The sequence below is a fragment of the Vicia villosa genome, unplaced genomic scaffold (assembly GCF_029867415.1).
Source record: "Vicia villosa cultivar HV-30 ecotype Madison, WI unplaced genomic scaffold, Vvil1.0 ctg.000177F_1_1, whole genome shotgun sequence".
In the NCBI taxonomy this organism is placed as follows: Eukaryota; Viridiplantae; Streptophyta; class Magnoliopsida; order Fabales; family Fabaceae; genus Vicia; species Vicia villosa.
The window spans coordinates 1327951-1343412 of record NW_026705051.1 but is presented as its reverse complement, the minus strand read 5'-3'; the positions used below and the strand labels follow the sequence as shown (position 1 = coordinate 1343412).

At 35.2% G+C, this 15462-nt stretch overlaps 2 protein-coding genes across 2 annotated transcripts; both read left to right on the top strand.

Annotated features, from left to right (window-relative positions):
• The first annotated feature begins 933 nt into the window (after positions 1-933).
• Positions 934-2670, top strand: LOC131625003 (uncharacterized). The gene has a single exon (XM_058895916.1). It carries the CDS (start codon positions 934-936, stop codon positions 2668-2670), a length of 1737 nt encoding a protein of 578 aa, XP_058751899.1.
• Positions 2671-10425: 7755 nt separating this feature from the next.
• LOC131625002 (uncharacterized) lies at positions 10426-12306 on the top strand. The gene has a single exon (XM_058895915.1). It carries the CDS (start codon positions 10426-10428, stop codon positions 12304-12306), a length of 1881 nt encoding a protein of 626 aa, XP_058751898.1.
• The last annotated feature ends 3156 nt before the right edge of the window (positions 12307-15462 follow it).

Genomic DNA, 15462 nt, shown 5'->3' with positions numbered 1-15462 from the left:
ACCTGAAGCACTAAAATAGCATTCCTCATACTCTTAATCTTCACATAAGCGTGAAAGAATCTAGAATTAGCATCACCAACCTTGGGCCAATTAGATATAGATCCCTGAATCAATTGGGAGTCCTTGATCCTAAAGAAGGACCACAAATGTGCTATCGCTTTGGATCCAATGTCAATCTCCATTTTGATAAGACACCAAGATCAGACAAATAATAAACCCTACTAACCTTCTCTCTCAACCTATCAATTCGAGAATCCAAGTTACCAAAAACCTCTATATTCAAAGATTTAAGAACCACTTTGATAGCTTTAAGTTTCTCCAACGAAAAAATGTTTTCCAACCTAGACCTCAACAGTGTTCTATAAGTTAATAATTAACTCAAAAAATTACTGTGAGCTAATCAATAATTATTAAATTTTAAAGATTTTAAACCCCACAACTGATTATTTGTATTTGTTTAATTTTTGAATTGGCATATGATGACCACATCCAAGAAACCGAGTTAGGATTATACCAAGTCATATGCCTTCAACATACTCATTAAATATTTTTTTTCAAAAGATGCAAGAATTTATTTATCATAACTCTTCTCACAAATATTTAAGAGCAACCTAATTATATTATATTTTTTAATTTCAAAGTTTTAAAAGAAAATAAAAATTGAATATTTCAAAAAATCATCCAATAACAATCACATATATTTCATAAAAACATAATTTTAAAATGATTAAACAAAAACCATTCTATTAGAATATTGCTTAACAATTAATCATCATGAATACAATGTTAATTAAAAATATAAAAGATTGTTATTCTAAGAAATGCCACACGCTTTATTTTTCTCTCTCTTCATTACGCGCCATTTTCTGTTCATCCATTTTTCAAACCGTAATTTGAAGAAAGTAAAAAGAAGAGGGAAAGAAAAAACCAAGAATGGACAAAGGTAATGGAGGAGGGCACGGTGAAACCACTGATCCCGATGATCACTCCCACCGCAACAAAGCCGACGATGCTTTCTTGGCCGAAGAAGACGAAGATTACGATGAACTTTACGGTGATATATATATTGATCCGGATTTCCTTCAACCTTCGCCAGTGAATAAGGCTTCAGAAGTTAAAAACAATGAAGTTGAACGTAAGAAGCCGCCGCCACCACCACAACAGCGGCCATTTCTTCCAGGTCAAAATGCAGGTGGGGTTTCTTTACCAGGTACAAGTGGAATTCGACAAAAGCAACCATTTGTGGGAGGAGGAAGTCGTTTATTTTATTTGGGTGGATTGCACTGGTGGACAACGGATGCTGACGTAGAATACGAGCTTTGTAGGTATGGAAAAGTTAGGGAAGTAAGGTTTTTGTTTGATAGAACTAATGGAAAATCCAAAGGGTATTGTAAGGTTGAATTTTATGATCCTTTAGCTGCAGCTGCTTGTATGAAAGGGTTGGTTGGACATAGTTTTAACGGTAGGCCGTGTGTTGTTTCTTTGTTTTGGACGCCTTTTCTTGATACGAATCAACCTGATGGAGATAATGAGGGAATGAAGGAGCCTGATGAGGTTGAAGCTACTAAGCGTGGTGATGATAATGATGGGAGAGGTTGTATCAAAGAAGGTGGAGATGGGGATAATCAGGGAAATAAGGAGTCTTATGAGGTTGAACTTGAGGCTGCTAAGCCTGGTGATGATAATGGTGGGAGAGGTGGTAGCAAAGAAGGTGGAAATGGGGATAATGAGGGAAAGAAGGGGCCTGATGAGGTTAAGGCTACTAAGCCTGGTGATGGTGATGGTGGGAGAGGTGGTATCAACCAATGTGGAGATGGGGATAATAGAGGTAATTGGGGGAGAGGGAGCAATCTTGAGATTGGGAATAGAGGACATGGTAATCCAGTGAGGAATCGGGGCGGTGGAATGGGTGGTAGATCGATCATGATGGGTGGTGCTGCCCCACGAATGCTGTTGCATCCTCGGATGGGTCCCATGAGTCGAATGTATGGTTATGCAGGCTTTCCCGGTGGCTCGATACCTCCATTCCCCGGGAATTCGCCTTCATACCCCGGTGTTGGTTTGCGTGGTCTAGCACCTTATCGTAATTATTCCTTCTATGGAAGAGGGATGCCTATGAGTGGTATGGGGATGATTCCGCCGTTTGGTATGTATGGTCCTAATATGGGAATGTGGCCGGGTCCAGATATGGGAAGATGGGGTGGTGATGAACATGGTGGAGGCAAGGTTGCAGGGTCAGGTTATGGGGAGAAAGCTGCATCTGACCATCGGTACGATGAGGAGGATTGTGATAGAGGTGATTCGCCTAATGCTATGCGCGACAAAGATAGAGGATCAGAGGGGGATTCACCCAGTACTTCTGAAAATGATAGAAAAAATGATTTGGAGTATGACCATGAAGAAATAGGGAATCTTGATGATAGAAAAATTAGTCGTGCACGATCTCGGGATAGTGATATAGACCGTGAACGTTCACGATCTCGAGACCATGTCCCTGATCGCGAAAGAGGTTTGAATCGTGAGAGGCACACGGAAGATAGGGGCGGATATGCTGATCATCATAGATTCACAGACCATGCACCACAGCTCAATGATGAGCAGGAGAGGGGACGGTCATCGAGGCCTAGCATCAAATCACGGAAATATTCACATAATGGAAAAAGGAGATAGTTTAACTTTTGAATAACATTGTATCCTGCATATTATATCAGAGTCTTTTCACTGAGAAAGGAAAGAATAGTAACTGAAAATTACAGATTTGTCATTGTTGTTCGAATTCACTGGTTGTGCTCCTTTGGTTCACAAGTTGTTAAGCAGTTGTTTTATTCCATTCACTTGTTATGATCGCTTCTTGTTTTGAGCATGGTTTTCAGTATTGGAAGTTCAAGTTATGACATGACAATCCTTTTCTTATTCTGATAAGAAGTTAAACTTTGCGTTATGGAATTATTCGCTTTCGATTTGCATTTATGTTTAGTTAATGTACATGATTAAACCAACAATGGGGTGTAACTTGCCGAAGCCTGTCATTAGACTGTTAAGAATTTTTTGTTTGAATGTTGTGCTAGGATTTAGCAGCAGTTGTTGATGTTGTGCTCTTTTTTATTGGCTCACTGTTGTATCAATTTTCCTTTTTTTTCTTCAATGTTTTGTTCACCAACATTTTGGTAGGTCATGAAAATATTAGTTATGATGTTAAGAGAGCAAACCATTCAAATATTGTAATCATTCATAGCTGGAGAATTGTATATTACATTTTTCATGTATTTATTGATATTATTTTCCTGTTTGACGTTTATTATTTATGAGATCAGTTCATGATTTAATAAGATCACATCATGATTCAAAAAAAGAATCTTTCTCAGTTCACAGTATATATAAAGAGTAAGCACAAAAAGAGTTAATACTGCCAGTGAGATATTTTTGTTCACCTACACTCTTAATTAACCATTCACAGTTTTAGACTTGCTGAAAGTAAAAACGGAATAGTTTTAAAATGTTATTTTAGACATGATGACAAACACGATGGTATTATTCTCACCAATTGCTACGTTGTCAAGCCTGGACATGTTGTTCCAGAAGCAATGTTCTTCAACCACAAAGAGGCTCCGTTGCAACATATATACAGAGATCCAGTACATGATTTTGGGTTCTTTCGGGATGATCCTAGTGCTATAAATTTTTTAAAATATGAAGAGATACTTCTTGCTCTTGAGGGTGCTTGTGTTGGATTAGAAATCAGAGTTGTTGGTAATGATAGTGGTGAGAAGTTTTCTTGGCTAATTGACCATGTCAATTGAACATTATTGCAAAAAGCTTAAAGGTTTCCATTTTTGCTGATACTCTTGCTCGTTTGGACAAAGATGCTCCTTCAAGAAGTATTTGGGACCAAAGGAGGATCAAATGGTTCCTCAATTATAGATTGGAAAGGCAGGGCATAGGCCTGAATGCTAGGACTAGGAGCTAGACAACAAGTACATCAACATTTTTTTACCTCTAAAACGAGTTGTGAGGGCGTTAAGATTTCTTTCTATTTAAAGGACAACAAACCTTTTTTAGTTGTGTGAATATATTTGTTTTTTTATTTTGATTCTAATGTTTTAATCACTTAATCTTGAGAAAATTTAGTAAGTGATCTATATAATCAATTTTGGGCAAAATAAGAGTATATTTTTATTTTTTTTATATTTAATTTCTAATTTACTTTAGTTTTGTACCATTGTGTGGATTATAGAAGTTGACTCCTTACAAATAAATATTTTAGGTACAATAAATTTGAAGATATAAAGTGAGTTTGATGTGATGCAACCTGGCCATGAGAATAAAAATTGGTTTTTATTGGATATGTAATTGATTTAAAATAAAATATTTCAATTCGGTCATTTATTTAAGATCGATGCAGACTTAAAATATGGAGCAAGTTTTTACTCTATTAGAAAATGACATTAGTAAGTTTCATTTGCAATTAATATTCTAATTTTTAGAGCTTTCAATAAAAAAAATAGTCACATATTTTTAAAAGTAAATATACATTTTAAAGTAATGTTTTGGATTAAAATCTTGGGCATTACACCATCCCTCAAGGATAAGGCCACTTCAATTCCCTTGCTATTTGAAGTATTGTCAGTAAAGGCAATTCACTTCATCTAGGGTTAATTCGTGGTCGGAATGGGTTAATTCGTGGTCGGAATGAGTTATGCAATAAAGTCAAGAAACGCCTATGCTTTAAGGGCTTTCATGGGTTTAAAGGAGATGTCAAACTATCTTGATGGACCACATCATTATTTGTTTATCCATATCAAGCTTAAATAGTAAATGTTTCAATGATTGATCACTACAAACCACTATTGAGTGACTGAGAAATAATGCCTTAGTTTTCTTGATGCTACTACCAATGCTAGAACAATATTCTCACTCTTCTAATAATGGGTTTTAGGTCTTACTAAGGCCTTAGATATCAAATACTATAGGCTCTCTTTGGAGGCTACCTCTCTACGAGGACAACAATGACTACTTTCGCTAAGACCACCAAGTAGATAAAAAGGGTCTATTGAGAGGACTAAGGTTTGGAGAATATGATTCAGCTATATGAAAACGTGTTTGTATTATGATGTCCAATCAAATTGTACCTAATTTTTTAGGAGTTTGTATAACAGAAGGACGTGTTGGACGGACCTAGAGATGAACCTCTAGAAGGGAATGAGCCTACTGTTCATAGTTGTAATTCTCTCTTTGGTGGAAGGAGTTTTCATCTTTATGAGGGTGTCATACTTGTCCAAATTTGCTTCAGTGGCTCTATCAGCAAGGTAGAAGTTAAAGAACTTACCGAACTTGCCTTCGAACAGGAATTTCTCTGGGTTCTTATACATAAGTTGAACATGCATACACGGTTGAAGTTGAAACTGATATGGCTGTCGTGTAGTTTATCCTTCCCGGATTTTTCTATCATATAGGTCATGTAGACCTTCAACATGTCTCAAATTTCCTCCTTGAAGATAATGTTAATCATTTTCTTGTAGGTTGCACCTAATAGTCAGGAATAGTCATAACCAACTAATAGAGGCCTAAAACCTTTCCTATTTAAGCATGGTCTGCCAATAATAATCTCTTCTCCTCCACTTCTTTCGCTGTTTTTGTGATTCCATTATAGATAACATTACTTTGGGCTTTCCAAATAGACCATATTACAGCATACCAAATTATAAGGTAACCACCCCTATACTTTACTATACCTCTTAAAGAAAGAAAATACTCAATAAGCAGCCTAAGTTCCTTGTGAATAACTACTTACCATCCCAACCACCTGAAAACTCTATACCATATTGATGAGATTATCTCGTAAGTAATAAAAAGGTTAGAAGCGGTCTTTACTAGAAACCCACAAAAAGGACAAGAAATTCTACTAGTGTCTGATAACACCACTCTTATAAACGTGTTGACTATGGAAGGGAATCTATCATGCACTAACTTTAATGAAAAACAAATAACTTATGTGGAGCTCAACAACTTCAAATAAGGGAAATGGTATGACTCTGACCCCACTTTCCTAGTGTAAGTTCAAAGTCCTAATTCACCCCACTTTCCAACACTTGTAAAAAAAAATTGAAAATAATTTTACCAAGGTTTATATAAAATTTATAAATACATGATAAATTTATAAATGCATGATTTTAAAAGATTGAGCACTAAGATTATATTTGTTAAAGATTTCATATACCTTGAAACTTGATCGCAAAGCTTGAACAAAGTCGTGCATCTTTTTCCTTCTTTTTGATATATGTCCATGGTCTTGAGAGATTTAAAATTGTCTTCATCAAAACACAATGTTACAGAAGCTTGACTTCACAATCTCCCCCTTTTTTATGATGACAACCATTGAAAGTTGAAATGCTTGAATCTCTTAGAATAAATGAGAAGTTGTTATGTGAATGCTCCCTCTAACTTTGATAACTCCCCCTTGATCCAAGCTCTCCCTTGATTCATAGAGAATTTGACTTCTTTATGGCTGCAAAAGTTAGAGACAAGCATACACATATATCTTCTCCCCCTTTGTCATTAGCAAAAAGGATGAGAAAAAGATAAATAATCTAAATAAATCATGAAAAATATTACTTCTTTACCTATGAGTTTTACCTCATGAATGACTTCATCAAACATTCATCTTTGGTGAATATGATTTTGAAGCCTTTGTCACAAAGTTGACTTTTGCTTAGAAGATTTTGATTTAGTTTTTCAACATAAAGTACATCTTCAATTAGTTGTGAAATTTAGTGCTTCAACTTTGCCAATTCCAAGAATTATTCCTTTAAGGTATTCCTATATGTGAAATCACCATTGAACTTTAGAACTAGATTTTAAAGTTAGTTTATGTATCCCATCAAATGCTTAGAACCACCATTTATCAAAAACACCAAACTTTTAAGTGGTCCTCAAGCAAACCTACAAAACAAATTAAGTTTGATTTGGTACCCAATGTGCTTTATGTCCATCATAGTTAGTTCCCTTCTTAACTCACACATAATGTCCACTTGCCACACTAAAGTTTCTAACATAGCAAGCATTAGGTGTATGGCCAACAATACCACAATAAAAGCAAGTAGGTTCAAAACTGCTTCTATATCTAAGAGTATGAGATTTCTTTTTAACAAAACCTTTTCTTTTATGATAATAATCAACCTTTTGTGTGTTATCCAATTTTTTCTTGTTCGATTGCTCACTTGCCTTTACAAAGATAGTTTTACTATTACTTGGTTTGTTAGACTTTGAATAACCAAGACCACTTTTATCATTAGAGAATCTTTGTTGCCTAAGGACACCTTCCAACCCAATTTGTCCATTTTCATACCTTTCAAGAACTATCTTTAATTGAACAATTTGAAAAGAAAGTGATTCACAATTTTTGCATACAACATTATATTTTTGATCACTAATCATCTTTTGTTTTTCATCCTTAAAATCTTTTTCCATTGTCTTAACTTTTTCTTCTAGAGATGAAATTTGTTTCTTTTGAGATGCTATTGTTTTGTATAGAATTTTGCATTCATTCAGGAGTTCATTTATGACACCTTGTGCATCATTATCATAAAGAGAAAATTCATTACAAACCTCATTGTCTTTATCATCGGAATGGTGTGAAGCCATCAATGTTTAAATTTGCACATTCTTTGCTTTTGGAATCGGAAGATGAACTTACTTCAGTATCTTCCCATGCTATATATGCTTTCTTTGACTTTTTATCTTTATTTCTCTTGAAGTATTTATTCTTCTTTTCAAGTGTAGGGCATTCACTTTTGACATGTCCTTTTTCTCCACATTCAAATTATTTAACCTTCATATATATATATATATATATATATATATATATATATATATATATATATATATATATATATATATATATATATATATATATATATATATATATATATATATATATATATATATATATATATATATATATATATATATATATATATATATATATATATATATATATATATATATATATATATATATATAGGAGGGATATATTTACTCCAAGAGTAAGTGTTGAACACTTACTCCAAATTTTAACCATTGATTATCATTAATCTAACGGCTGTAATTAATTTATTATGTAGAAAAATATTTCCAAAAATAATTAGATTAAATGATCAATTAAAACCGTTAGATTAATGAAAATCAATGGTTAAAATTTGGAGTAAGTCTTCTACACTTACTCTTGGAGTAAATATATCCCTCCTCATATATATATATATATATATATATATATATATATATATATATATATATATATATATATATATATATATATATATATATATATATATATATATATATATATATATAAATTCATCTCGGTTGAAAAACAACACCGAGGTGAAAAGTGGTGTATTTTTAGATTAAAAATAAATATTCAGGAAGGCGCCACTTTTAATAAAATTAAAACATTATCTGAAGCTACTGGGATTCAAATCTTGTACACTGAACTAGTTTACCCCTCGATTTTCGTAAAAACCGACATGATGATACATTTTATATGAAAAATAAAATATTTAGGAAGGCGCCGTTTTTGATGAAATAAAAATATAATCTGAAGCTGTTGGAATTCGAAGCATAGACACTGAACTAGTTTATCCCTCAATTTTCATAAAAAAAAATAACGATGGGATAAATTTCATATTTTTTAAGAAAAAACATGGCGCATGCAGTGATTATACCTTAGTTTTTTTTTTATATGTGAGGTGAATTCGTTGTCATAAAAAGTATTTTTTTTCTAGTAGTGGATCCATAAAAGTCCAATTACTTGAATCATATGCTTTCTCAAAATCCATCTTAAGAATAAGAAAAGTACTTTTAGTGTATTTCCCTAATCAACCACCTAATTAATAGCCACAACTTCATCTACAAACATTCTCCATTTAAGAAAAGTTGTTTTGCCACAACTTCATCCACAAACGTTCTCCATTTAAGAAAAGTTATTTTGTTAGGATACACGAGTTTCTCCATTACAACCCCTAATATAACTTCCATCACTTTCACCACCTGCTTGTATAGGGATCCAACCAAGTAAATAGGAAAAAATTCTCCAAGATTGAATGAGGACTTGACCTTAGGGATCAAAGTCACAAAGTAAGAAACAAAACTCCGAGGTAGAGACGCAAAATGGTGAAATTGAACGAACATGATCCCCAGGCCAACTCTAAGAAGATTCCAAAATCTTTTTTTAAAAAGATAAGTTAAATCCATCTAGACTTGAACTTTTAACTCCCTCACACTGAGATACTGCCACACCAAGCTCATGAAAACTAAAGGGCGCTGATAAGAAAATGTTATCATCATCCAAAAGAGAGCGGAAGACTACACCATCCAGATGATCTCTTTCAACATCAGGTTCTCTAAAGATCTTAGTGAAATGATTCATAACCTACTTTCTAATATCAAAAAGCCCTTCAATCCAAAACTCAACAACCTCAAGCGCTAAAATAGCATTCCTCCTACTCCTAATCTTCACATAAGCATGTAAGAATCCAGAATTAGCACCACTAATCTTGAGTCAATTGGATCTAGATCTCTAAATCAATTGGGAGTCCTTCATTCTAAGGAGTGACCACAAATCTACCATCGCTTTGGATCTAATCTCAATCTCCTCCTCACATAAGTCGCCAAAATCAGACAAAGAATCAATCCTACTAACTTCCTCTCTCAACCTATCAATTCGGGAATTAAGGTTACTAAAAATATCTCTATTTCAAAATTTAAGAATTACTTTGAGAGCTTTAAATTTCTACAACAGAACAAACACTTTTCAACCCTAAACCTCAGTAATGTTTCATAAATTAGTAAGTAACTAAGAATCTTACTCTCAACTAACTAATGATTATTAAATATAAAATATTTTAGACCCGCGAATTGTTATATCCTTTCTATTTTTTAATTAGGATATGATGACCACAATCAAGAACCCTAGTTAGTTTTACACCAAGCCGCCTTCAACATACTCATTAAGCAATTTTTCAAGAGATGCAAGAATTTATTTGTTATAACTCTTCTCAGAAATGTTTAAGAGAAACCTATTTATATTACATTTCTTAATTTCAAAGTTTTAAAAGACAATAAAAATTGAATATTTAAAAAAATATCCAATAACAATCACATAAATTTCATAAAAACATAATTTTTAAATGATTAATCAACAACCATTCTATTAGAGTAATGCTTAACAATCAATCATCATGTATACAATGGTAAGTAAAAATATAAAGAGTAGAGTTCAACATGTCACAGTATATAATGATTGTTATTCCAAAAATTGCCACACTCTTTATTTTTCTCTCTCTTCATTACGCGCCATTTTCTGTTCATCCATTTTTCAAACCGTAATTTTAAGAAAGAAAAAAGAAGAGGGAAAGAAAAAAACCAAGAATGGACAAAGGCAAAGGAGGAAGGCACCGTGAAACATCTGATACCGATGATCACTCCCACCGCAACAAAGCCGACGATGCTTCAGGAGTTAAAAACAACGGAGTTAACAATAAGAAGTCGCCACCAGCACGGCCAATGCCGTCAGTTCAAAATGCGGGTGCGGTTTCGTTTCCAGGGGCCGGTGGAAATGGGCAAAAGCAACCAGTTTTGGGTGTTGGTGTAGGAAGTACTTCATTTTTTTTGAGTAATTTGCACTGGTGGACTACTGATGCTGACGTTGAATACGAGCTTTGTAAGTATGGAGAAGTTAGGGATTTAAGTTTTTTTCTTTATGATGATTGTGGAAAATCCAAAGGGTATTGTAAGGTTGAGTTTTATGATCCTTTAGCTGCAGCTGCTTGTAAGAAAGGGTTGGATGGACATAGGTTTAATGGTAGACCGTGTGTTGTTTCTTCGTCTTGGACGCCTTTTCTTGGTACGAATCAACCTGATGTGGATAATAAGGGAATGAAGGAGCCTAATCAGGTTGAGGCTACTAAGCCTGGTGATGAAAATGATGGGAGAGGTGGTATCAAAGAAGGTGGAGATGGGGATAATTCGGGAAAGAAGGGGCCTGATGAGGTTGAGGCCACTAAGCCTGGTGTTGGTAATGGTGGGAGAGGTGGTGCCAAAGAAGGTGGAGATGGGGATAATAGAGGTTATGGAAGAGGTAATTGGGGGAGAGGGAACAATCTTGGGAGGGGGAGTAGAGGACATGGTAATCTGATGAGGAATCGGGGCGGTGGAATGGGTGGTAGATCGATCATGATGGGTGGTTCCATGGGTAGAACGGGTGGTGCTGCCCCACGAATGTTGATGCATCCTCGGATGGGTCCTATGAGTAGAATGGGTGGGGATGCATGCTTTCCCGGTGGCCCGATACCTCAGTCCTCTGGGAATTTGCCTTCATACCTCAGTGTTGGTTTGCGCGGTGTAGCACCTTATGGTAATTATTCTTTCTGTGGAAGAGGGATGCCTATGCGTGGTAAGGGGATGATTCCGCGGTCAGGTATGGGTGGTCCTAATATGGGAAGATTGGGTGGTGATGAACATGGTGGAGGCAAGGCTGCAGGGGCAAGTTATGGGGAGGAAGCTGCATCTGATCATCAGAACGATGAGGTGGATCGTGATAGAGGTGATTCGCCTAATGCTATGCGCGAAAAAGATAGAGGATCAGAGAGGGATTTGCCAGGTACGTCTGAAAGAACATTCAAGGATGATAGAGTTCCTGTATTTGACAGATATGTGCCTAGTGAAAATGATTCGGAGCATGACCATCCAGAAATAGGGAATCTTGATGATAGAGAAATTAGTCGTGCACGATCTCGGGATAGTGATATAGATCGTGAACAATCACGATCTCGAGACCATGTCCCTGATCGCGAAAGAGGTTGGAATCGTGATAGAGGTGATTTGCCTAATGCTATGCGCGAAAAAGATAGAGGATCGGAGAGGGATTTGCCAGGTACATCTGAAAGAACATTCAAGGATGATAGAGTTCCTGAATTTGACAGATATGTGCCTACTGAAAATGATTCGGAGCATGATCATCCAGAAATAGGGAATCTTGATGATAGAGAAATTAGTCGTGCACGATCTCGGGATAGTGATATAGACCGTGAACGTTCACGATCTCGAGACCATGTCCGTGATCACGAAAGAGGTTGGAATCGTGAAAGGCAGAGGCAAGATAGGGACGGATATGCTGATCATCCTAGACTCACAGACCACGCGCCACAGCACAATGATGAGCAGGAGAGGGGACAGTCAACAAAGCCTAGCATCAAATCACGATTATCATACCCGACTAGAAAATATTCACATAATGGAAAAAGGAGATAGTTTAACTTTTGAATAACTTTGTATCCTGCATATTATATCAGAGTCTTTTCGTTGATGAAGGAAAGAACAGTAACTAAATTCCAGATTCGTAATCATTGTTCGAATTCTCTGGTTGTTGTTAAGTAGCTGTTTTATTTCATTCACTTGTTATGGTTGCTTCTTGTTTGGAGCATATTTTTCTATGAAAAATGTTAGCTTTGGATAAGAAGTTAAACTCTGCTCTATGAAGTTATTCGCTTTCGATTTGCATTTTATGTTTAGTTAATTTACATGATTAAACCAACAATTTTGGTGTAACTGTTTTAACTTGCTGAAGTCTGTCATATAGTAGACTGTTTAGAATTTTTGGTTTGAATGTTGGACTAGGATTTTGCAGCAGTTGTTCATGTTGTGCCCTTGTTTATTGGCTCACTGTTGTATCAATTTTCCTAACAATTTGGTAGAACGTGAAAATATTAGTTATGAGGTAAAGAGAGCTAACCATTCTATTATTGTAATCATTCATAGCTGTTGATATTTGTTTATCAGTTTGAGTTTATTACATCTCTCTAGTTTTGTCTTTTGCTCTTGTTTAGTATAGTTCATAATAATATCAGCTCATGATTTAGAAAAAAGATCTTTCAATTCACAGTATATATCAAGATTTGTTAAACATGACCTAAATCAGAAACCTAATGATTGTTGAATAAGATATGCTCAATTTATATAATTGGTGGAAAGTTCACTAGCTCCAGCTTGCTTGAAATAAACTGACCAGAGTAAGCACAGAAACAATTAATATTGGCCACTGAGATATTTTTGTTCAGCTACATTCTAAAGTCTTAACCATTCACAAATGTTATTTTAGTAACATATAAATTAAATGCATGCTAATACTGTTTGCAACTCTTAATTGCCAAATACCGATATTGTTAGGTATGTTCATAGGGCGTGTGGAAGCTTTTCTGGCCAATTGTCCTTGGACACTTCTAGTCCTCTTATTGACTATGTTGTTGGTCTCTTCTTGATCATTGGTCGGAGGATGTTCCGCTGATGTGAAGTGGTGTTTGACCTCCAAATCTTCCAAGAGTTTTTTCAAATTCTTGTCGGGAATTGAGCGTCGTTGTCGGTGACCACAGACTGCGGGATCCCCTACCGGCCTAAGACATTCTTGAAGAACTTCTCAACATTGGGCTCAGTTTTGTATGTACCTCTCTATGATGGCAACAGTGACTACTTCTACTAAGACCGACAAGTAGATAAATAGGGTCTCTTCGGCCATGGATCTTGAGATTACCATAGGATTAGAGAGAGTACATGTGCTTCAGCTGTATGAAGGTGTGTTTGCATTATGATGTCCCTTCAAATTGTACCCCATTTCTAAGGAGTTTGTAGAACAGAAGAGCGTGCTGGGAGGACCTGGAGATGAAGCTCTATAAGGTGGTGAACATACTGATCAAATCCATTATTCTCTCTTTGGTGGAAGGGGTTTCCATCTTTATGATGGCATCACACTTGTCCAATTTCTTTTCAATTCCTCTTTCAGCAAGGTAGAAGCCGAGAAACTTGTGGAACTTGACTCCAAACATGCATTTCTTCGAGTTCTGTTTCATGTTGAACTGGCGTACACGAATGGACACGACAATGAAGTGGATTATGTGTAGTTTATCCTCCTTGAATTTTATTATCATATTGTTCATTTAGACCTCAAACATGTCTCAAATTTCTTCATTGAAGATCATGTTCATCATTTTCTAGTAGGATACATCTAAGTGTGGGAATAGATATAGCCAACTAATAAGGACATACAACATAGCTTATTTAAGTCTGGACTGATTTAGCCCATTTAATAAAAAGGCTATGCTTAGATTTTTTTATAAAGGCCATTTAACTAAATAAACGTAAAAATACATTCAATTTATGAGATGCATACATCACTTATGTGTAACTTAAGACATATAAAAAGTCCCACATCAAGCATTTCGTAAAATCTATTTAGTAAGAGTGTGTATATAATAATAATAAGACTCTACCTTTTAAAAATAACACCTCTTTTATTTCTATCTTAGTTCTTATTAAATAATAATAATAATAATAATAATTATTATTATTATTATTATAGTAATAATTAAATAATTGAAATAAATATGCGTTAAGGTTATACTTTTAAAAAGGAGGTGGGTTATACTTTTAAAAAGGTTGTAAGTCATTTTATTATAGATCATAGATCAAACTTAGATTTAAAAAATATATTATAGTTTAGACTCATACCTTTCAAAATCTAGTTTGGCTTATTCTCACCCTAGTTGCGTTGTACATGTAATTGGTGTTTTATGTTATGATGTTGTCTTATTCTAATCCTTCTTATTCACGAGGATCTGATTGTAGCTAGAATAGGTATCCATGAGAACAATAGCTTATGTCCTTTTGAATTGTCTACCACTTATCTATGTTGGGCAGAGGGTATGCGTCTTTGTGGTATGTTATATTCAAGTCGGTGTAGTCGACGCATATATGCCATTTGTCGCTTGCTTTTTTTCACATATACATCATTTAGGAACCTCTCTATGTAGTTCAACTCAAATATGAAGTTGGCTTGAACGAGTTTGTATATTATGTTTTTGGTAGCCCCGACCTTCTTTGGGGAATGACAACAACTTCTCTCGGTGATGTACTTGGCATAATGGTTGATGTTGAGTTGATGACTCGCCACACTGGTGTCAATATGAGACATCTCTTTGGGGGAGCATGCAAACAAATTTATATTGGTCTTGAGGCACTTGATGAGTCAGACCTCCATGAACTTGGGGAGATTTTCCCCCAATTTTAACAATGTGTATTGGGTTGTCGTCAAGCTAGAGGGAAACAAAGTCTACATCTATTATCTGTCTTGTAATCTTCATTATAAATTCAATGGGGATATGCCTCTCTTGGCCATGCTCATATTTGGATGTGGCTTCCTCTAGACATATGTTAAAGTCTATGACATTGATGTCTAGAAGGTGTTGTTAAGAAGAACTGACCTACGTCACCTTCCGTTTTGCTTGGATGGCGGCCGCGTCCATGCTTCTTTTTGAAAGATTTGTGACAATGTATGGCTCTCTCTAATTCCATGCACATGTCAAAATGTTTTCTTTTATACCTCCCCTAAGGATGATAAAACAGGCCTTCTCAAAA

Excerpts from the sequence above, each read along its gene's own strand:
- LOC131625003 (XM_058895916.1), top strand. The coding sequence starts at position 934 with ATGGACAAAGGTAATGGAGGAGGGCACGGTGAAACCACTGATCCCGAT.
- LOC131625002 (XM_058895915.1), top strand. The coding sequence starts at position 10,426 with ATGGACAAAGGCAAAGGAGGAAGGCACCGTGAAACATCTGATACCGAT.